Consider the following 25,042-nt stretch of genomic DNA (forward strand, 5'->3'; position numbering starts at 1 on the left):
AAAGATATTAAAATGGAGGAAATAATAAAATAAGAGCCTGAAAATGATGAAATTGAAAACAAAAATAATAGATTTGTCAAGGTAAAAGTTGTTTCTTTGAAAGGACTAATAAAATGACAAATCATTAACAAAATTTATCAAGGGAGAAAAGAAAGAATTCACACATATACAATATTAAAAATAAAAAGTAGGCAATAGGAATTAAACAGAAAATATGGGAATAATACTAACAGCCTTATGCCAATACATTTGAAAACTTTGGTGAAATGAGTAGATTTTTAGAGAAAATTAACTTGTTCAAGAAGAGATAAAAATCAAATGTGTTTAGCATTAAACAAATGTAATCAGTTAAAAGTGTTCCTACAAATAAAACACCCAGTCTAGATAATTTTTCAGTTTTGCTAAATATTTTAAGAACATATCATTTAAAGCTTAATACAAACTCTTTCATAGAAAAGAAAAAGAACCTAATTCATTCAAAATGACCAGTAAAATCAGTAAAATTAAAGACACAGAAAAAGAACTACAGTCTTTCACTCATGAACATATTTGTAAAAGACCTAAACATAATATCAGTAAGTGAAATACAGCATTATATGAAAAAGACAATTGCTGAACAAACAAAGACAAATGCACACACACACACACACACACACACACCAGATCTCCTGGAATATTGTTTACTGAGGGAAATTCATGGAGTCACGAGTTGGGTACCCCATTGCCCATGACTTCCTGGGGTATCTCAATGGGCTCTAGTAGGGTTAGGCACTGGACACTGGGAGGAGGGACTTTTAAGATACACAGCTGAGAAAATATCAACCTTTCTTTTAGTGTGATGAAGTACTGGAGTGCACGCCTTTTTGTCTGATATAATAAAACCTTAGCCTCCTTCCCTACATTCCCCTCTTAGCAATTAATAGGAGGTTACCAGCCTATTTCTCATGCCCCCTGAGATCAGAGTTCTGTGGCCAGGCTTTGTGGTTAAAGCTGTACAATGTGGCCCATTACCAGAACTGACTATCTTATGGTTTCCATGGAGGCCAGGCTACAGGTGTCAGCCTTAAACAAGTCGATCCTTAGTTCTCATAAAACAGTGTGACAAAACTGGATTTATTCCAAAAGTGCAAGTTTCATTTGACATTGGAAAATTGTGTTGATTCCCCAGATGTGTGAATTACTGTAATCATCAAGCTGACTGTCCCTGCTTCCTGCCATGGGACTAGGTCAGCTTGTCCTAAGAACAGTGATCACAATCAAAGGAAAACCATCATCTGTGTGATTGTTAATATCTGTCACCCCAAACAGAATGTTGTCCTCACTGAGGCAGGAACGTTACTGATGTTGTTAGTTGTTGTAGTCTCAGTATCTAGTGGCATACCTAGTACATGATATATGTGGTCACTAATAGTTTGTTGGATGAAGGATTACATGGGTGGGAGGTTGAACTCAATGACTTGGATTCGACCTATATCTAATACTCTACAGAAGGACATTTATTCTTTCCTCCAGGGATGATTCTTTCTGAACATTAATTCTGCGAAGGCTAGTGACCTGCAGTGATAGTTGGAGCTGAATATGGGAGAGAGACTTTACAAAAACCATCTGGGATACTGTTTATGTGTCCTGCCAACAGATGGAAATATACAGCATTATGTTCTTCTGTGTAGAGTAGGAGAGTGTAGAGTAGGGAGTGTAGAGGAGGCCCTGACCTTTGACCACACTCCCTCAGGTTCTCAAGAAGGCCTTGCTGTTCTGTGTCCCATCTTCATTCCTTCCTCTTTCCTCCCTCTCTGCTATAATGTCTTAGAGACCTTCCCCCAGTGTGTGCTGGAAATCTCTGATCAAGAGGTGTTGGAATGGTATACTGCCAAAGACTTCATCGTTGGGAAACCACTCACCATCCTCGGGAGAACTTTCTTCATTTACGATTGTGATCCATTTACACGGAAGTATTATCAAGAAAAGTTTGGAATCTCTGATTTACCACGTATTGATATAAGCAAGAAGGAACCGCCTCCTGTGAAACAGGTAATGGAACACTAGTTCTGGGTGTAGGCAGAAAATTAATCTTTTGATTGGCAGAATAAATTACTATACCCATCCATATAATTAGAAGACTGTAAGACCGGTAAAAGAGAGAGAGCGAGAGAGAGAACAACTGTGCATGTTAACTTGAAAAATGTCCATAACTTTCTTAAGTGAATGTGTATACATGATTTGGTGCTATTTTATAAATTACTGTTCACAATATCTGCTTATGTATACTGAGAAAAAGAACAGGATGAATATCCACCTGCACCATTAACACTTTAATTTGAAATGTGGGAGGGCAGTAGGAAAGGACAAGGGACCTTTGTTTTATATTCTATGTGGTTTTATGTTCTCTTTTTATACCAAACCTTGTATTACTTTTATAATATTTTTCATTTTAATTGTATGAAAAGACATCTTTTAAAATTCCAGACCCCTAGGGCATTTCATTGTTTCTTGCCTTTTTATTAAACCCTTTGACTTAAAAATTGGTTGACAGCAAAACAAAAAGAAATGCCAGCAATTAACAGCAAAACAGTTAATTGAAGATGTTGGAAGATGACTTTCTTTCATTGCAACATAGCTTTCCTTAGAATCACATTGAACCAGAAAATTAGTTTGGAGTACCACAGAAGTCCACTCTGATCTGAGAGAAAGTTCGTGGTGCTTTTAATGCACTGAAATAGTAAACTGATAAATTTGAGCCTTCATAGTGGCTCAACCACATTAATGAGTTTCAAATGAGAATCACATGTTTTAAAAATTACACATTATACAGCAAATTCAAGAAGTATCTGAAGTACTGAGGTATCACAGTATCATGGACTAAAAGCACTGATGTTTTTGTACCTCTTCAGGTTGGGAGCCCCTTATACCACCTCTCTGTTGCCCATGTATGATGCAGGGTGTTAATACATCTGGCTCATCTCCATGTTGCCACTGTGTGTGTAAAACAATGTCTTGGGCTCTTTCTTTTCAAAAGAGAGCCATGGATAGAAGGATGGAATTAACAAATTGCTGCAGCCGAGGCCCCTGCCTTCTGTCCATCTGCTGCCTGCGCCGCGTGCACGTGGTCTCCACTGTGCTGAATCGTGTGTGGTGCTGCAGGTGCCACATCCTGTTTCACTCCCTGGACTTTTGCTAATGCTCTTCTGCCTGCTTAAACCACTTTCCCATCATTTTTTCATATGGCTCTTTTTTTATTCTTCAAGACTCAATGTAGGCTTTCTCTCTTCCAAGAGGGCGTCTCTGAAGCTGCAGGCAGACTGGCCACCTCCTCTGTGTTCCTGGGGTGCTCTGTGCCTCTCCCTACTAATACTTGTCTATTATGTTAGAACATCTGTTCATGAATCTTCTCTACTAGACCATAAATTCCTTGCAGGCAGGGACTACATTATGTATATCTTTGTGTGCCTAGCACCTGACCCAGTGCCTAGCAAACAGGAGGTATGTATACAGTATGTTTCTTGAACTAGGCTGAAGAAGATTGCCTGTGAAGTATGTACAGTCATACCTCAGTACTCCTTGGCTTCAGACCTCATCAAACCAGGTGCCCATTGCATTTGGATGAGAGGAAAGTGTTGTAGCGCTCAGCGCTTGCTTGGGACTCGTCACACGTACTAGAACTTGTATGAGTCACAATGCCACCCTGCAAGAGAAAATCCTTCATCACTTGGTACTCATCATTTTCAACACTCATCATGAGTTCAAGAACCAATTAACAAGGAGTACCGAGGTACCACTGTATTTGCATCCCCAAAAGACAGGTGATATCTTTAGAACCAAGGTTTTGTAAAAATAATTACAAAGAAGAATTTGGAGTTAGGTATGCTGTGTGTTCCCTGGGGGCAATAAAACTTCTGGAAGCAAGTGTAGGTGGTGATTATACAGTCATGTGCCACATGATGATGTTTGGGTCAGCAATGGACCACGTGTACAACAGTGGTTCTGTAAGATTATAATGGAGGTGAAAAATTCCTATCACCCAGTGATGTCATAAGTGTGTTTGTGGTGATGCTGGTATAAACAAACCTGTGCTGCCAGTTGTTTAAAAGTATCACATGTACAATTATGTACAGTACATAATACTTGATAATGATAATAAGTGACTGTTACTGGTTTATATATTCACTATACTATGATTTTTATTGTTATTTTAGAGCACAATCATTCTGCCTATATAAAAATGTCTGTTGTAAAATGCCACAGCAGCCTGTTATGTTTTGTGTTCACTGCATCTCTTGACTGCATCATTTTCTCTTGTGATGAATTTAATGTTGTGTTATTTTGTTCATCGTGGCCTCTAAGCATACAATCTACTGCTAATGTGGCCAGTAAGAGGCCACTCCAAGTGACTGATCTGGAAACGAAATAAAAAATTACTAAATATACGAAGGTAGAAAATTAGTGATGGTTACAGCTCTGGCTGCAGTCTTAAAGAACAAGAACAAAGCTGTGAAACCAACAAAAATTTGAGAAGGGCCTATGTCGGATGTGGAGAAACTACTAATGACCTGGATTGAAGACCAGACACAGAAGTGCATCCCTTCCAGCTCCATGAGGATCACAGCCAGAGCAAAATGTTTGTTTGTGATATTGAAAGAAAAGGCTGCTCCCATAATGTGAATTTACTGCTAGTTCTAGGTGATGTAAATGATTCAATTTAATTATTGTTATTTATCATATAACATGAAAGTGAATGTTGAGTCTGTGAGTGTTGATGCAAAGTTCACTGAAGAATTTTTGGAAACCCTAGATTTTGGAAAAAAATCTAGGTTTCAGCTGATTGTGGAAAAAAATTACCTGCCAAAGCAAATATTCAGTATGAATGAAGCCTCCCCATTCTGGAAGCAGATACCTGAAAGGACTTTCATCTATCAGCAGGCCAAGTCAATGCCAGGTTTCAAGGTTTTCAAGGACATGATAACAGTCTTGCCCTGGGGCAATGTTGCAGCTACAAATTGAAATCCTTTGTGATCTAGCACAGTGAGAACCCCAGGACCTTTAAACGTACCAGTAAATCATGCACTGTCAGTGTACTATGGGAGCAGTAGGAGGTCACAGATGATCTAGCTCCTCTTCTAAGATGCTGTCTTGAATCACAGTTATTATGCTAGCAAAATGGAGAAGTACCTTTTGGAGAATAACATAGAGATGTTGCTTATTGATAATGCTCCTGGACATCCTCCTTTTATTGGTAACCTTCATCCCAATATCCAAGTGTCATTTCTCCCTCTAAAACCCTCTTTTTGATGCAACCAGTGGATCAAGGAGTTACAGCCGTTTTTGAGGCCTACTACCTGAAAAGGACCTTTGACCAAGCTATTGCTGCAATTGAGGGAGACACTGAGAAGACTGACACAATTCTGGAGGGACTGTAGCATCTGTGACTGCATCAAGAACTTTACTGGAGCATATACTTCTATTTGAGGTCAAATAGAAGTATATGTATGGACTTTATAAGAAGACACTCAAGAGAGTCATCCATGACTTCAAAGACTTTGTGAAGAATGAGGTTAAAAAACCAACAAGACTGTGATGTGGATGATGATGACATCGAGGAGCACCTAGATTTGGCTCCTGAGGAGTTAATTAATGAAGAGTTGCTGGGACTGGATCTGGAATGTGTACATGAAGAAGAGACAAGAGAAAAGGAAACTGCAGGAGGAGAAGAAGAACCCCCAAGAAAAATCACAGTGAAGAGTTTAGCAGAAGCTTTTGCAGACCTCAATAAGCTTCTTTAAAAGTTGGAAAACCTGGACCACAACACCAAAAGATTTTCGTTAATGGAGAGGAGTGTTCATGGTGCCTCATCTGTTTATAAGCAAATATGTGATGTAAAAAAGAAACAAACCAAGCACAGCATGGACATATTTCTGAAAGGAGTGACACCTCCTCAGGAAGAACCTCAGGCAGGTCCTTCAGGAGGGATTCTAGAAAAAGGCATTGCTGTCACAGGAGACAACAGTTCCATGTGTGCGACTGTTCCTGAACTTCCAGTGGGACAAGATGTGGAGCGGAAGACAGCGATACTGACGGCCCTCACCCTGTGTAGGCCCAGGCTAATGTATGTGGTGTGTCTCAGTTTTTAATAAAAAATTTAAAAGTTTTGAAGAAATTTAAAGATGATATAAAAAGCTTATATTAATAAAATAAGGATATAAAGAAAAATGTTTTTGTATAGCTGTACAATATGTTTTAAGCTACGTATTATTACAAAACAGTTGAATTTTTTAAAAAAATTCAAAAGTTTATAAAGTAAAAAGTTTACAGTAGGTTAAAATTAATTTATCATTAAAGGAAAATACATTCTTATAAACTTAGTGTAGCCTAAGGGTACAGTGTTTATAAAGCCTATGACAGTGTACAGTACTGTCCCACGCACTCACCACCCACTCACTGACTCACTCAGAGCAACTTCCAGTCCTGCAAGCTCCATTCTTGGTAAATGACCTCTACAGGTGTACCATTTTTTATCTTTATACTATATTTTTCCTGTACCTTGTCTGTGTTTAGAAATGTTTAAATACACAAATATCATTGTGTTATTTACCACTGTGTTATTGCAATTGCCTACAGGATTCAGGACAGTGACATGCTGTACAGGTCTGTAGCTAGGAGCAATAGGCTGTTCCATGTCGTGTAGCTGCCTTGTTGGCTATACCTTGCAGGTTTGTGTGCGTGTGCCCCATGATGTTCACACAGTGCTGGAATCACCTGACGGTGCGTTTCTCAGAGCGTATTTCTGCCATTAAGTGATACATGAGTGTACCTCCTACTCTCAGTTTTTTTTTACCTGATAGAATTCCTTACCAATGAATGTGCTCATTAAGAATTATAATGAAAACCTAGCCTCGCTCTCAAATTTTTTGGCAACATTTGATGGAGTATATAAGAAAAAATACTATGGGAACAGATCTAGATTTTGATCAAACAAACTGTTCCACCACTTTAGATTATAGATAAGTATAGTATAAGATAGCAGTCCAAGAGACTTGCCAGAGGTCATATTGTGAAGTCCAAGGATGATTCTATTAAACATCAAGGAGTTTTACCTAACTGGGAGGTGGGATGGGGAGGGGTTGCAGCAGAGAGGTGCAGCTTTTGTAGTGTGGCTTTGGTCTATCCTTCGAGCTGATAAAAGCTTTTCAGTCCTAGAATACTTCTCCCCATCCATTCTCATTACCATAGTCTTTTTTTCTTTTAACCTGTCTTCCAAAGAGAGAAAAGGAGGAAAGGTTTGGATAGAGAGCAGAGAGAAGTGAACACTGTAGATTTTGGTTTGCTTGTTTTGCCCTATCTCTGCCACTCTGTATAATAAAACTAATTCTACCCCCATACATATGGCACATTAATTATAGTGTTCTGGTCAGGTTTTTTTCCCAGCAAATTATGACACATAATTATATTACAAATAAACTCACTCTGCCTACATGAAAGTCTGTGTTGGAAACGAGTGGGAGAGCTCCACTTACCCAACAGCAAATAGTTTAGCTCTCCTTAGTCTTCACACTCAGTCATGTAAGTCCTGAATGACCTCGTTGTAAAACAGGGATGGGGTGCTACATCCGGTCAGAGGGGCTGAGCTGGACTCGCAGGGGTGTCCAGCGTCTCTGGGCCATGCTGGAAGAACGAGTTGTCTTGGGCCACACATTAAATACATTGTAACACATAATCACAAAAAAATCTCGTAATGTTTTAAGTAAATATACAACTTTGTGTTGGGCCACATTCATAGCCATCCTGGGCTGCATGTGGCCCACAGGCTGTAGGTTGGACACCCCTGAGCTGGAGCCAAGCTAATCATCAGGGACAGAAGTGGACATGAGGTGCATATATCCAATTTGAGAATCACATTTGTAGGTCAGGCTGGTCTGCTAGATTGGGAATAAGTAAACATGGCCACAATGGCCGGAGGTGTTCTAGCTCAGGCTGGCTCCCATATGGAGACCTGCTGCTGGGGAAGAGGAAGAAACCAGGACTGGAAGAACTAATCTGCTATGTAGCTGGCCCCTAAAAGCAGTATATGAGGGACTGTGGGACTCACACTTGGTGTATACATGCTTTGTTAGGAAAGCCTGGGCAGAAACTCTGGTGGGTGGGTCATATGAGCGGGAGTATCTAGGAGTGGTAATGTCCATAGTCAGAGGAGTGGTTCATCTAAGTTGAAACAGGACCCAGGCAGTAGCTTGGAGTATGGTATGAAAGCCTGGTGCCAGGACTCCAGGAATACGGGCTGAAATTTAGGGAAGGTCTTTATTACAAGCAGGGCAAATGAGGTGCGGCTCAGGAAAAGCAGGTAGAAGCCTGTTGAAACACAAAAGGAATTTGAGAGGAAGGCTTGCAGCTACCTCCCTATTTTGAAATTCCTTAACTTCCACCCCCATCCCCCAACCAGGTTGCTGTCCTTGGGTGATGATGTGGATGCATTTCTTCCTAGGCTTGGGAGTCATGCAAAGCTTATTAGTATTCAGTGTCTCACCCCAGGTCCCTCTGGCCATGGCAACTTGTATATTCATTGAGCAGTGGTGTTTGTAGCAAATTAGGTCATTGCCCACCCACTGGATCCATTAGTCATGTTCCAGCCATGACGATCACATTACTACAGCCCTGGACAGTGGGTCCAGGACCCGTGTTCCAATCACCACACCTTGAATGAACATAGCAGTCACTGGTTGAAGGTGCATCCTGTTTCAGATGGACCAGGAAACATAGAGACTAATTTGTTAAAAGTGCCAGAATATAATTCATAAAAAGATTTGGGGAAGGTATCCACAAGTGAAAAGCAAGGTGCAAGCTGAGCTTGCTAAGAAAGCACAGCAAGAAGGAGTCAGAAGGAAAGAACTCTGCTGCATTCTAGCTAGCGCTGCTGAGAGAGAGGAAACTGGCCTTTAAACGACCTAAGTCTTGAGACAGATCCTAGCACCTTAGAGTGATGCTTTCAGCTCTTCATGGAACCTGAATGAGAAATACACACTCATCCTATACTTCTACACTACTTACCAAATAACCTTTGCATCTGAAATTTGTCGAGTGTTTTCCTTAACTAGGAAAGAAGAGTTCTGTGTGAACAAGGAATTTGAATTCTCTGTAAGTATAACTGTCATCCCTCTTCTGTGAGGCAAAACTCAAGAAATAGAAATATTAGAAATATGGAGGTAAATAGGAAAAATGAACCAAGTCACACTGGGATGATCACAAGGGCCAGGACTGGGCCTGGGAGAAGGGTCTGCTTTGGCAGTAAGGGGTCAGTGGGCCTCAGCCAGTTTCACTGTGGCCCTGAGACTCACTTGGCAGCATCATCAGTCATGCCTATGAGGATGATCATGGTACAAAATCTATAAACAAAGAGGAAAGAAATATGTGGTGTGTTTTTTATGACTATTTCTTCTAAATATTGTAATTTCTTTTAAATAAATGTTGTCTAGATTTTTTTGTAATTCTTAATACAAATAGCATCTTCCTTACTTTTTGTTTCCTGTATTTCTTCAGGAATTACCTCCCTACAATGGTTTTGGACTAGTTGAAGACTCTGCTCAGAATTGCTTCACTCTCATTCCAAAACCTCCCAAAAAAGATATTGTGAAAATGCTGGTGAATGATAACAAGGTGCTTCGTTATTTGGCTTCACTGGTAAGGATGATTTTTATGTACTAAGGTTCTATTCTGTCTCAGTACCATGCCTCCAGGCAGGCTGGATGGTATGAATTAAGTATGGTGCCCCTGACCTAAGATCTAGCTCAAGGCCAATCTCCCACACAAATCTGTAAGTATAACTGATCACTGATCTTAGATCATTGATTTGCCTCTACTCCTCAAACATTTATAGACCTTTCTTGCCTTGTTTACTAAGTAGTTTTGAAAGCCCGACCTCTATTCAATTTATTTATGTGTCTGTGTGCCCCATCCAGGGTGCTGATTTCCTGGAGGGTAGGGATTTATGTCTTACTACCTTTTAGCATCACCTGCCATGTCTAGTTTGATGTATTTTATATTCATCAAATGTAATAACTGGAATTATTTACTGACACCAGTTGAACGGATGTTGCCTTTGAAAAGGCACACAGCTAGTGGTTGGGAGCACAGATCTGGAAACATAGATTCAAATGTGCATATTTCACTCACAGTCTGAATTACCTGAGGCAAGCTACTGATAGAAATTCAATAATGTCTTGAAATTTTTTAAAAGTATAGAGAAAGGAATAGAAGCACTTTATTTAGAATTATGGACATAAATAGCAGAAATTGAAATAAGTTACTTGTGGGAATAAGAATTGGGAGTGGGGAGGGGTGCGTCAGATGACTTTTCAAACTAAGGCAGACTTTGGAGAAACTGTGGGTTTGGCTCCAGACCCCGCAATAAAGCAAGTGTTGCAATAAAGTCAGTTGTAAACATTTTGCTGGTGGAGGGTCTTGCTTTCAAGCTGTGAGAAAGCACAACACCTGCGGAATGCAATGAAGCGAAGCACAGTAGCACACGGTGTGCCAGTATGTAGTACATGTATGCGAAAAATAAAAATTAAATAAAAACAGTTAACTAATATGTTTTAGAAAATGTTGAACAAAGCTTTAAATAAAAAAGGGGATTCATTAACAACTGGAACACTCCATACCATACAAATTCTGGTTAATGAAGGTTTTACATTATGATTAAGTTCTTTAAGTTACCATGAAAATTCAGTAGGCTTGTGGAAATTTGGTGCAGTAACTACAAACACCTGGATGGCAGGGAGCATGTCTTCCTACACTTTGTAGGTTCTCAATAGCTGTTGGCTTAATGGGTAAATGAAGTTAGTTACACATGCGCTATCCATGAGTTAGGCAATATAATATTATAACCATTTTATTGTTCAAAACAAGAATTAGAGATGCTAAGTGATCTCAGTGCTGCTCAGGCAGAGGCAGGGCTAGAACTCAGCTCTTTAACTTTCAACCTAGTATTCTTTTTTATTTAAAGAACATATTCTTTAAATAAAGAATATATTTTATTATATATTTTATTGTACAATGTAAATAATTTAGAAATATGACAGTACATTCAGTATAAGCAATTCTAATACTGCCATCTTATTTGTGAGAGAGACAATAGGGAAAAGAGAATCATAGGTATTTTTACTACAGAGAAATAGTTACCAAAGCCCTCAAGGAGGGGACTTGCGGAGTTGCCACCAAGAAGGATGTTAACTTGGAAAAAAGTCTTACTCCTGCAGCTGTGAGAACCCTCAACCCAGCATCCTTTTGATCAAGAGCCAGGATACTGCTCAGGCTGTGAAAAGGGAAAAGGACTCACATAAATGTGTGAAGGACATAGTTGTAGGTTTGCTTTCCTACCCAAAAATCCTGGGAAAAGCATTATCAATACATAGTTGATTATAAAAACTGTGATAAATAATGTTAGATATTGTTAAGTGAGAAGAAAGAATATGCTTATATTAACTACAGTCTTTTGTACTCACAAATAACCCAGACATATTTGATATAGCATAAAAGGTTGAAGAGTAGATCATTTGGATCAGCCCACTTGCTCAGATAACTAGAAAAACTGGTGCATGTACGTGTGTGTGTGTGTGTGTGTTTTCTACTGCTTGAGGGTGATGAACAGCTAACAAGATGTGAAGAATTACGGAACAAGAACCAGAATACTGAAAACTGTGAGGTGAGCCCGGCAAATGGGGCCATATTTCCTCTGAGAAAGTTTGCTGATTCCAGCAAACAGGTGACAGAAGCACCTGTCAGAGCAAACTTTGGACTCTAGGCCCTAGTAAAGACAAAAGCACTTGGTAAACCCATGTGCTAATCCTTGAAGGGACTATTTTCTGGCCTTGAACTATCTCCATTCCAGAAATCAGATTAAGGAGATCCTAGATTACTAATGCCCCCAGATGTCTAGCAGAAGCAAATGCAAATTCTCTAAAAATAGCATCATTCTAGGCTTCAAATTATTTCTGTAAATAATTTAATACAATGTATAGCACTAATTCAAAATAACAATATTAATAATACAATATCTAGACAAAAGTCAAGATGACATGAAGGAAAATGAGCAGAAACAACAGACAATAGAAATATATAGGGGCATACTGGTGTTACCAAACTTAAAAAAAACACAACTATATTTACTATTTAAGGAGATAAAGGACAAGATTAGGAATTTCAGGAGAAAACTAGAAACAAAAAAAGTATTTCAGTTTTGATAAGTTATCACAGTTATATAATAAAAGAAAAAATTAGATGCACAGAATTATTTGATAAAATTATCAGTTTAAAACAAAACTCTTAGTAATAGGGCATAAAAGGAAATTTTCTTAGTCCAAAAAAGGATAACTATCAAAAATCTACTGCAAACAGCTCTGGCCAGAGTGGCTCAGTGGTTGCAGCGTCATTCCATAACCAGAAGGTTGTGGGTTCAGTTCCCCATCAGAACCCATTTGTAGGATGTGGGTTCATGTCCTGGTGCAGCAGCATTTGACCCTGGTCTGGACCCGTGTGAACGCTAGTCCTGGTCCTGGCGTGGATCCCAGGTCTTCTTGTGTAAGAAGGAAACCAACCAATCCATGTGACGACTATGTTTCTCTCTCTCACTTCCTCTCTCCCTTCCTTCCTCTCTTTAAAAAAAGATAAAAATAAGGAAAAGCAAATGAAAATGTCCTTGGGGTGAGGGTAAAAAAAATCTACTACACACAGCATATTCAGCAATGAAATGCTGAGATTGAACTCTCCAAGATTAGGAACTAGGCAAGATACTCTATCTCCTTCTATTCAACTGGAGGTCTTAGCAATACAACTACAAGGAAAACAAAGGGTATAAAGATTGAAAAGGAAGAAATAAAACTGCCATTACCTAAATGAATGATTGACATGTAAAAAATGAAAAAGAATCTACATTTTATGCTAGTGGAGGCAATACAAAAATACCAACCAAAAAAAATAAAGTTAGAGAAAAATGCCATTTACCATAGCATCAAAATACTAAATTTCTAGGAGTAAATCAAACAAAATGTATATAGTACCTAACACATTACTGAGAGAAAATTAACGACCTAAATAAGTGGATATACTACGTTAACTGGTTAGCAAATTCAGCATTATTAAAAAATGGCCCCAAATTCATTTATGGTTTCAAAGCAATTATAGTCAAAATCCCAAAGGGATTTTATTTTTGCAGATTGACAGACTGACTCTCTTATTTATGTGCAGATGTAAAGCACTTCCAAGAATAGCCAAGACATTCTTGGAGAACAAGATTGGTGGATTTGCTTAACATATCACAATATATTATTAAAGTAGTTACGACAAAAGAGTAATTGTGCAAAGATAGATAACTAAGCCAGTGGAATAGATGAGACAGCCCAGAAAGACCCGCACACACTAAACGTACGTGACAAATACGGCACTGCCAAGGGGTTGGGAAAGGAAGCTCTTTTCCATAAATCATATCATAACAATTAGATATCCATAAGGTAAACAAGAAGAAAATATAGAAATCAATTCTGGATTAACTGATTTAAATGTAAAAGGCAAAGCAATAAAATTTCTTAATAATAATATTATTTTAACCCTACAGTAGGGAAGGATTCTTTAGCAGTTTACAAAAAGCAGTATCCATTTCAAAACATACATTTGACTACATTAAAATGAAGAGTTCATGTTTCTCAAAAAAACACCAATAAGAGAGTAAAAAAAGGAAAGGACAGAGTGGGAGAAGATGTTACTACAGAAATCAACTAAGAACTCATATCGAGAATATCTAAAGAGCACTAAAATCATTTTTAAAAATAAGCAAGAAACTCGAAGCAGGCATTTTACAAAAGAGGATATCCAGAGGGCCAATAACATGAAAAGGTGCTCAGCCTTTTTGGTGATCAGGGAAGTACAAATTATCACCACAATGAATTGCCTCTTCTTACCTACCAGGATGATTAATGAGTTGGTGATAATATGGAACAATAGGAAAATCTCATGCTGCTAGTGACATACTCGCTTAGGAAAATAGTTTGGTAAAATCAAATATACCAGGTTGTGCCAAACTAGTACACATGTGTGCACTAGAGATAAAGGATATTCATAAAAGCATAATCCATGATAGCCAAAAACAAACCTAGACGCCTATCTATAGGATACTGGAGAAATAAATTATGGCATATTTATAAAATGATTTGATTCTGTTCAGCAATAAAAATTAATGAACTATGGCTACAAATAACAAGGATAAGTCAGTCACATAAACATAATTTTGAATGTAAGAATTCAGACACAAAAGAATATGTATATATTGTGTAACTTCATTTATATGAAGATTTAAAAATCCAGGCAAAACAGGACTTGTTTAGGGCTGCCTCCTTGGTAGTAAAGGTGATAAAACCACAACACTCAAGATGATGGCTTCCTTGGTGGGGGAGGGGAGATACTGACTGGGCAGGTGCTTCGTAGATTCTGTCCATGCATGTCTCTTGAGTGGTGGTGGTTACATGGGTGTTCCCTTTATGAAAATTTTTGAACTGTACATTTTGTTTTTCTGTATTTTCTCTGTGTTAGAGTTCACAGTAAAAAAAGTATTTAAAAGAACACCAACAGGACTATTAGTAAAGAAGGGGTGTGCATCTTCCTATGAGCAAGAAAAAGAAGTGGTGTTCTGGTTGTAGTAATCTTCAAAGGTTTCTCCCTGAGAGAAATAGAGTAAAATAGAGGGCATATTCCTTCAGTTCATCACAAAAGCTCTGAAGGATGAATCCCCAGCCCCCTTGCTATGTTCCTGCCTGTAGCACTGCTCAAAACTTTGTATTTTATTCTAAGTGTGATGGGAATTCTCAGGAGGTTTGAAAACAAAGGAGTGATGTGGTTTGATTTTATTGTTCTGTGGTGGTGGTTTTTTAAAAAAAAATTTTGTAGTGGTGTTCGATCAAAAAAGTTTAGAGACTATTAGATTAGGGAATGGTATGAGGAAATTATTTCATTAAAAGGCAATCCAAATGTCTTTTTTCAATAAACAAGAATTTATTACACACATAATTCCATGGTCTGAATGAGAAGATATGTGCAGAAGTTGTGATATGAGAAGATTTTAGTCAAGAATAAGCATGTCTGTATTTAAGCTTGTTCAATCTGGAATTTGTTGCTTAAGGGTTATGTTATCATTCTCAGCAATTTGATTTAGGAAAAGCCTTGTCTACAAGATAGTTTCTCAGAATCACTTTCAACTCTATGATTCCTCCCTTGTTAGATTTTCTTTTTAAAATTATGTGTACAACTTGATTTGTTTAAAGAACTAAACTTTAAATAATCATCTTAGTGGCCACCATGTTGAATATAATGTCAGCCAAGAGGTTTCAAATTGTCTGCCTGTGGGCAGAATGTGTCCAACATATGTGCTTCGTGTGGCCTGCATAGTGTTTTAAAAGAATTTAAGTCAACATTTTAAAATCAGGGCTTTATATGGTAATCTAGATTTCTGTCTTCTCATGAAAAATCAGAAGATCTAGCAACACTGGGCCTACCTTCTCACAAGGCAACAACCAACTGGAGCTGAGTTGGGCAGCCTCCTTTGGAAGCGACATGTCCTTTCCAGGCCACCAGCCTCCCTCCCATACTGTTCATTTGTATTGTACTTGACGCAATAGGTTTAGATTAGAGACCTTGTCCCTGTAGTTATTTAATGTGGGGTTGGGGGGCATCTGGACAGTTCATGTACATTCAGAATATCCTTTTTCTTTTTATACTTTTCTAGGAATCCCCTATCCCAGAAGACAAAGACCGCCGATTTGTCTTCTCTTATTTTCTAGCCACTGACATGATCAGCATCTTTGAGCCTCCTGTTCGCAATTCTGGTATCATTGGCGGCAAATACCTTGGCAGAACAAAAGTTGTCAAACCACACTCTTCGGTGGAAAACCCCATCTACTATAGCCCTGGTGACTTCTTCATTGGTGCTATGATTGAGGGTAGGTTCTAATCACAGTTTAGGCTTCCCAACTAGCCAAGTGAATTAATTCACTTAACTCTTTTTTTTTAGAAAGAGAAACAACACTCTTTTTTTTTTTAGATTTTATTTATTTTTAGAGAGGGAAGGGAAGGGAAGGAGAAAGAGAGAGAGAGAGAGAGAGAGAGAGGGAGAGAGAGAGAGAGAAACATCAATGTGCGGTTGCTGGGGGTCATGGCCTGCAACCTAGGCATGTGCCCTGACTGGGAATCGAACCTGCGATGCCTGGTTCCCAGCCCGAGCTCAATCCACTGAGCCATGCCAGCCAGGGCTCACTTAACTCTTGTAAGAGGCACTCAGGATGCATTCCAGTGAAGGTAAAGCTAATATTCTTCCATATGTGGCCCAGTGGTTTACTTTCCTTCCTTATTTTATCAATTAAACTGTAAATTGATTGCTTTTTTTTTTTTTTGGCTATAAATACAGACCCTGAACTTCCTAATACTGAGCAAATGACTGCATATAAGTTTAGGGAGCTATTGAAAGTTCATTAGTCTAGGTCACAGATGCCTGTCTGTGAATTCCTCATGGCAGGATCAGTATTATTTTACTCCTGATTGTGTGATAAAAACATAACAAAGCTAAGTGTATTTCTACCCTACCCCCAGTATTTGGCCACCGGTTCATCATCCGTGATATAGACGACTACGCTTTGAAATATATGGAGAGCAATGCTGCCCAGTATTCACCAGAAGCACTCTCATCAATTCAGGACCACATTCGAAAGCGAGAAGCTCCTGCATCAGAATTAGAAAAGTATGTTTGATTGTCTAGAATCCATTTTAACTTTGGCAAATATGACAGATTTAGGAAATAATTCTTTTTTTTAACAGAAATCTGTAGTTTCTTTTTTAAAAAAAAGTTTTATTTATTTACTTTTAGAGAGGGGGGAAGAGGGAGAGAGGGGTAGAAATGTTAATGTGTGGTTGCCTTTTGAGCACCCCCTACTGGGGAACTGGCCCCACAACCCAGGCATGTGCCCTGATTGGGAATTGAAGCAGTGACTGTTTGGTTCACAGGCCGGCACTCAATCCACTGAGCCACACCAGTCAGGGCTCAGGAAATAATTCTTGATAAAATGTTGGGTAATCACATTTTAGATTTTCAGATTTTCCTTACCAAGTAGAATTATTGGCAATACACAAAAGGTTTTCTGGGACCAAGATAACAATTAGAATATTAGATAGAATATCTAATTAGATAGAATATTAGATAGAATATTAGATAACTTAGAATATTTTCAACTTTTTTTATTTAGCAAATAATTATTGAATGCCTAGTATGGGTCAGATAAAATCACTAGCCCTTGGGCTTTTCTAGTAAACAAAATACAAAGAAGTTGCTTCCTTCATGGAGTTAACCTTCTAAGCAGAGGGAGATAGCCAATAAAGAGCATAAGTAAATGATAGAGTATATTAGCTGATGAGTGCTATGGAAAAATGGAACAAGATAAGGCTGATAAGGGTTTCTGGAGAGTGGTAGCAGATTGCAGTTGATCAGGGGAGGTCACACCTTGGAAAGGTGTCTTGAAGGTAAAGGAATTAGCCACATGGGTATCTGGAGGAAGAGCTTTCCAGGGAGAGGGAACGCTGAGTGCTGAGGCCCTAAGTAGCATTATACCTAGACTACTCAAGTAATACTGGCAACAAGTAGGCCAGTGAGAGTGGTGGGAATGGGCTGAGTGAAGGGCAGAGAGGTGGGAGCTAGAGTTGGAAGATTAACAAGGGGCCAGATTGTGTAGGACCTACTAAGTCTTTGGAAAGATGTTGGCTTTTCTCTGAGTGAAATGGAAAGCCACTGTTGTGTTCTGAGTAGAAGTGGCAAGATTTGACATATGTTTTAAAGAGCTATTGTGTTATGAATAGATTAGGAGAGAAATTAGTTAGGAGTATATTGCCCTAATCCAGGCAAGAGATGCTGGTGCATGGACCAGGGTAGTATTAAAGATGGTGAGAGCCCTGGCTGGTGTAGCTCAGTGGATTCAGCGTGGGCTGCAAACCAAAGGGTCGCCAGTTTCATTCCCAGTCAGGGCACATGCCTGGGTTGCAGGCCAGGTCCACAGTACAGGGCACGTGAGAGGCAACCACACATCTATATTTCTCTCCTCTAAAAATGAATAAATAAAAATATTTTTAAAAGACGGTGAGAGAAGTGGTCTGATTTTGGATGTATTTTGAAGGTAGATTACTTAGGAGACATAGGAGAGAGAGCAGTCAGGGATGACTGCAAGTTTTTTGGCCTGGACAACTGGAAGGAAGGAGCTGCCATCATCTGAGATTGAAGATGGTGTTCCTTTGACATAGAGGAGGTTTTTTAGGAGGAGAGGATTTCAGTTTGGGCTACACAAGGTTTAAGACAGCTATTAGATGTCCACGGAGAGATATCAGTCAGGCCGTTGGTGTATAAATCTGGAGTTCAGGCAAGAGGCCTGGGCTGAAGATGCAAATGTGGGAGTTGTTGGCATATAGATGATATTTTAAGCCACGGGACTAGGTGAAATCTTCTGGGTCCAGATGAAGAAAAGAAGAGCTGCAAGGACTGATCTGGGGGTCCTCCAACACTCAGAGCTTGAGAAGAAGAAACTGAGTGAGACGACTAGCGAGGCAGGAAGAAAGCCAAGTGTGTGCAGTATCCTGGGAACTGAGCAAGGAGAGTGTCGTCTCCGTGTGCACAGTAGTGTGTGGGGCTATGAAAATGACAGTGAAGCACGGTCTCAATAGTCAGTGGGAAAGTTCACTGTAAAAATTATTGTATAATCATACAATAAAACTCTGAAAAACTCTGATGATTATAAATATATAGGGAAATGAAAAAGTAGTAATACTAATTTTTATTTAGTACACTGTAATTTAAAACATGGCCAACATGGAAAATGAAAGCGTTTTATTTCCTTGTAAAAAACTTATCAAGAGTAGTAGTTTAAACAGTGCTTGCTGCCTTTTTCTCACCATATAACTTATACGGAGCAAACATGTTTTCTGTGCCCTGGCAAACTGTCATATGCTTGCTAATTTTGGATCAACTTCCAAAATGTTATTATTTTTGCTTTCAGTGTTGTGGAATATCTCCTAGAGTTCCTTTAATGACAGTGAAATATCTTGGAAAGTGTCTTTACTGTGCAGTGTTTTGCTGGCATCTGGGATCTGTCCATCCCCGTCATCACGATCGCTCTCCTCACTGCACGTTGGTCGGCGGCCTCACTTACTGACACCGACAGTAGCTTGAATGGCCGCATCCTTAGCAGTCCCACAGTCAGGTCTCTCTTCTATAACGCCATTACGTTTGATTCAGATTTTACTCCCAGCGTTACCACTTTTTATTTCTTTGTTGCACTTTCATCTGCATTGATCAGTTCTCTCTTTTGTAAAACGTCACATGGGTTCATCACTGAGAGACCTGGAGGCCACATGGCTACACACTTTGTTGTCTGTGTGTGTGAACTGGAAACAGATGCCCGGTGACCAGTCACCAACAGACTTTGAAAGAAGTGGTGTGACTGTCACTGATCATGATATGTATGCATCCATTAGGTATGTACTGATTTAGTGGACTGAAACCTGGTGCTGAATTTGTACTTTATGCAGTTACTCACAGTTACAAGCTGGGGTAAGTGAAGTTTGAGCCATGTTGTTGAGAGACTGGGTTACTTAAACAGTAGTAACTAAAACTTGTGCATGTCAGAACTGTGCAAAGGGAAAATTGCCTGTATATCAAGGGAGACAGACTAATTCATTTTGTCAAATGGGGATTTAGTGATGTAGGGGATGTTGGGAACTTAATGAAGAGTTTCAGTTGAATGGGAGGGCAGGAAAACCAAAAAACTGTTGGGAGTGGTTTTAGAGAGAATGGGAGGGGAGGAATTCAAGAATGGATAGATGGACAAATGGCGTGAGGAAGCTTGGTGCAAAGGGCAACAGAAATGGGGCAGTAGCTGGTGGAAGAGGAAGTAGAGTTAAGACAAGAGTTTGTTTTTAAGACAGCATGTTTATTTGTAAGTGGGAATGATTCCGTGGAGAGGGGAAAATGTTGATACCTGTGTGTGAGAGAGGGGAGACCTGTGGAGCATGTGGGGGAGGGTGGGGTTGGCCCACAAGTGGAGGCACTGGCTTTAGACACAAGCACCAAGCATCCATCTTGGACGGTGGTTCTGAAATTTTTGGTCTCAGGAGACCTTTATACTCTTAAAAACCTGAAAGGGTGCTTGTTTCTGTGGTCTATATCTGTTAATATGTACCATCTTAGAAATTGTATTTGACATTTAAAGTATTTATTAATGTTTTAAAAACAGTAATAAATTCATTTCATTTTAATGCAAGTAACATGATTTTATGCAAAGTAACTACATTTCCCAAACAAAAAAATTTAGTGAGAAGAGTGGTGGTGTTTTAAAAATTGTTTTGCACATCTGACTTTATTAAGACAGCTCTGTTTTCATCTGCTTCTGTAATGAGCCTACTGCAACTTTATTCATCATGTGACCTTTGAAAAACTCCACTGTGCATTTGTGAGAAGATGAGTAAAAAAGTAAATAATTATTAACTATTATTATGAGAATAGTTTTGACCTCACAGACTCCCAAAAGGGTCTCAGAAGCCTCCAGATGTCCTGGGATTAGTCTTTGAAAACTTGGTCTGTGGTAACAGTTAGAAGGTGGAATGTGGGGGGTACAGATGCTGGTTGTCTCATTGTTATCAATGTAGTCATACAGTCAGAAGACTGAGGTTGGGGAAGTGTTGGAGGTTTCAGGAGAGAGGAAATTTCTAACATGCTCTATTCTGTTGACTATATAAATAAAATAAATGAATATAAAAATTAAATGAAAGTACATGTATTGCATTATTTTGTCTACTACTAAGAAAGGAAAAATGTCAGTTATAACTGATATTGACCATCAGTAAAAAAAATGCATCCCGAATCTAGAGGTGTATAAAGTGTGGGGGAAAATGTTGCATCAACACTGATGAAATATGGCAATTATCTAGGAAAGTGGGAGGGTGAGAAGCAGAGTTTGGTGGCTGGACAGCATTAAGGGTTGAGTTGAGATTCATGGTCATACATTTAATGCAAGCACTTCTCAGAATTTTTTTCTGTAATTTTTTCATGTCTATGACAATACCAGCAACACTGGAAAGCTTCTTGCATTGGCATACTCCCAGTAGAATCTTTTTCATTTTTCCTCTGATTTGGTAATGATAAATAGATGCTACTGTGGCACTTAGAATGAGATAACCAATACAAATAAAGAAAAATTCAAGTTCTGGATTAAGAGATTCATTGCTATCTTATTTTGATCCTCACCTTTTCTCTCTTCTCTTGTGATGAGTCAGAGAGAGGAGCAAGAGAAAATGCTTGGAACCCAAGTGTCACGCCTTCCATGTCTTCTAGCCATCCTGTCCTTGGCCTCTAATGCTTCTCATCCAGTAGAGAATCCATCCACTTTAAGGAAACACAAATCCTTTATTTGACTAATCATTGTAAAAGTCGAGAAAGGAGGATCCCAAGTACTTGTCAGGCCTAAGTACTTTTTGTATCAAGTGTCAGTTACCAGTCATAGTATGGTGAAATTGGGAATTAGCCATTTTCTTTTTCTAAGCCAGAAAAATTAAAACAGTGCATAGGTAATTGAACATTGACTTTATCTGAAGTTCTTTTTTGGGTTTTGGGTCCTCATTGCAATATATTGAACTAAGACTTAGAGATAACAAATGCTCATTAACCCCTCTATGGGGAATCTGTATATGTGAATAGCATAAAAACACACGTGTTTATATTACTCTCGTCCTGTTAGCATGTCCATTTGTGCTCTTCCACTCCAAGAAGACTCTCCTCCCCTGTTTAAGGATCCTTTTAATCCTCTTTTTCACTTCCAGCCACCTTTCTCAATAGACACTTCCAAATATTCCAGAATATTTGGAAATGTCTATTGTCTATTTTCTTTATGTCCCAAGCTCTTCCACATTCACTTTGCAGTTGGTCTCAATTATGAGAACAAATGATCCAAGGTGAGCTTCTTCAATTTTCCCACTCTTCACATTAGAATGTTTTTGTACAATCAATCATTCATTTTCTCTTTAGCTTGTTGACAAAGGTGAGTAGCTCCCATTTCTCCAAATATCATTCTTCTATTTTATGTTTTTCTTAATTTTTTATTTACCGATTTAGAGAGACGAGTGGAGCGGGGGGAGAGAGAGAGAGAGATATCAACTTGTTGTTCCACTTATTTATGCTGTCATTGGTTGATTCTTGTATGTGTCCTGACTGAGAATGGGACCTGCAACCTTGGCATAATGGGACAGTGCTCTAACCAACTGAGCTACCTAGCAGGGTCTGTTCTATGCTTGTAACTGCCTCCTTTCTGACTGCTCCTAGTAACTCTTCATAAACTGCTTTCCTGAAGTTTATTGGTTGTTTCCAAATCCAGTGGTCCCTTATCATTTATTCATTAATTCAACAGATATTTGAACTTGCACCATCTGCTAGACCTTAGTAAATGATTAAGCAAATGTATGAAAGAATAGGGAGCTCATAGTCTAGGACAGGAGTTGGCAAATTTTTTGTGAAGAAGTAGGTAGTAAATAATTTGTTTTGTAGGCTGTACTTACTGTCTCTGTTGTAACTATTCAGCTCTACTCTTGTAAGGTGAAAGCAGCCATAGACAAACATAAATAAAAGGGTATGGCTGTATTGCAATTAAATTTTATTTAGAAAAACCAGCAGCAGGCTGGCTTTGACCTGTGAGCTGTAGTTTGTCAACTCCGTGACCTCGTGTTTAGTCTTTTTCAACTACATATATATTACTCTTTACCACTTGCTTTTTAAAATCCTCTCTTTTGGGTTCTAATCAGTCAAGCCTTTGTTATTTTTCCTGCTCTTTTTTCCCTACTTCTGTCAAATAGGCTCATGCTTCTCCAGGTCCTGTTTTTGGTCCCATAGTTTGCTTTCTCTAAACTCTCTTGAAATCTCACCTCCTCTCATTGCAGGTTGTCTAAATAAGTTGCTGTCCTTCTTGACCGTTCCCCTGACTCTGTTCCTCAATTCCTATCTGCCTACTGAGTGTGTCTTTATCCAGCTGAGTCACCAGCATCTCACGCAACTAAAAATGAAACCATTGTTGTTTGTATCTTCCTAGCACATCTGCTATTTCTTCCTCCTTCTTTCTTGTGTTTATCTGTTGCATGAAGTTGTGAAAACAACGATTTGTGATAACAGATATAAAGTCCCAAGCATAGTGCCTGGCACACAGGAGGCAAACAATGAGTGTCAATTCCTCTCATTCTCTCAGTCACAGCAGAGTTCCATTCATCTTGCTTTGAGACCTTGGAGATACCTTTGACCTCTTCTATTTTGCACTATATTCACAAGCTGCTAATTTCTTTGTACTTTTTTCCTGTCTTTTGCCTCTGACTTTTCCTTTTATTCTTACTACCATTTCTTAAAGAACTCAGTCAGTTAGGAGCTGCATTTGTCTGCACGTAACAACAACAACATTAACAACAGACAGACTGACATCAGCTTAACCCAGGGGAGTTCTGTGTTTCTCAGGAACACAGTGTCTGGTGGTGAGCAGTCTGCTGCTGGTGTGGCAGCTTTATGATGGCAACCTGATGGTTCTATTTCTCTTCTCAGATGTCATTAGCAAGTAGCTTTTGTTCTCGTGCCTTGTCACTCTGCATCACAGAGTGAATGTTTTATCTTTGGCATTACAACTACATTCCAGTCAGAAGAGAAGGAAAGGACAAAGGGTAAAATGCTGAAAAGCCAGTCTCACCATGTTTTTCCTGTTCTTAAAGGGCTTATCCAAGCCCCACCTGGCAACTTCTGTTTACATCTTATTGTCCGGTCTGTGTCATGTGGCCACTCCTAACTGCTACCCTATTGAAAATGAGGGCTCTGTTGGGAAGAAGGGTGGATGAATTGGTCAGGTAACCACCAGGCCCTGCCATATGCCTGTTACTGCTCACTTCGGCTTCCGCAGTGCATCCTAACTCATGTCCCCACCTCCACACTCTTCCTTAATCCATTTCACACACTGTTACCAAATAAGTCATCCTGGAATTTGGCTCCAAACTAATCATAGTAGTCTCCACCCACCAATTTTATTGAGGTATAATTGACAAATAAAGTTGTACGTATTTAAAATGTACAAGTGATGATTTGATATACTCATACATTGTGAAATGATTACCACAATCAAGTTAATTAATCCATCTACCATGTGACATACTTACCATTTAATTTTTTTGTACATGTGGTGGAAATGCTTAAGATCCACTCTCACGAGTTTCAAGTATGCAGCGCAGTATTACTAACGACAGGTGCCATACTGGACATTAGATTCCCCAGGACTTTCTCATCTCATAACTGAGTCTGTGCCCTTTGACCAGCATCTCCCCTTTCCCCCCAACCCCCAGCCCTGCCAACCATTTTCTACTCTCTGTCTCTGTAAGTGTGACATTTTTAAGTGTCCCACACATACATGAGATCATACAGTATTCGTTTCTATCTGGGCCGTTTCACTAAGCATAGGTCCTTCAGGGTCATTCATGTCACAAATGGCAGGATTTCTTTCTATGGCTGAATTATAATCCACATATTCACATATGTGGATTATATATATTTTTTCCTTATGTATATTCCTTATATTCATATATATACACATATAATAACATCATATTTTTAATCCATTATGGACACTTTATTTTCATATTTTGGCTGTTGAACATGAAACAGATGTCTCTTTGAGATATTAATTTTGTTCACTTCAGATATATATCCAGAAGTGTGACTGCTGGATTATGTGGTAGGTAGTTCTATTCTTAATTTGTTGAGGAACCTCCCCATACTGTTTTCCATAATGGCTGTACCAATACACATTCCTACCAACAGTGGGAGTATTCTTGTACAGGGTTCCTTTTCTCCACATCCCCACCAACTTGTCACCTCTTGTCTGATAATAGACATGTTACCAGGTATGAGATGATATATAGTGGTTTGGATTTGCATTTCCCTGATGACTCGTGATGTTGAGTATGC

General features: G+C 39.0%; 1 protein-coding gene across 2 annotated transcripts in view; it reads left to right on the top strand.

Moving 5' to 3' along the window:
• Window positions 1–25,042, top strand: part of EFHC1 (EF-hand domain containing 1) — a 70,508-nt gene that overhangs the window by 36,228 nt on the left and 9,238 nt on the right. For both annotated transcript variants that reach the window (XM_028509765.2, XM_036024229.1), the window contains 4 exons: window positions 1,811–2,031; window positions 9,526–9,666; window positions 15,758–15,971; window positions 16,618–16,765. In XM_028509765.2, coding sequence (XP_028365566.1) covers window positions 1,811–2,031; window positions 9,526–9,666; window positions 15,758–15,971; window positions 16,618–16,765 — 724 coding nt within the window. The remainder of the gene's footprint in view (window positions 1–1,810; window positions 2,032–9,525; window positions 9,667–15,757; window positions 15,972–16,617; window positions 16,766–25,042) is intronic.

Source organism: Phyllostomus discolor, chromosome 4 (assembly GCF_004126475.2).
Source record: "Phyllostomus discolor isolate MPI-MPIP mPhyDis1 chromosome 4, mPhyDis1.pri.v3, whole genome shotgun sequence".
NCBI classification, from domain to species: domain Eukaryota; kingdom Metazoa; phylum Chordata; class Mammalia; order Chiroptera; family Phyllostomidae; genus Phyllostomus; species Phyllostomus discolor.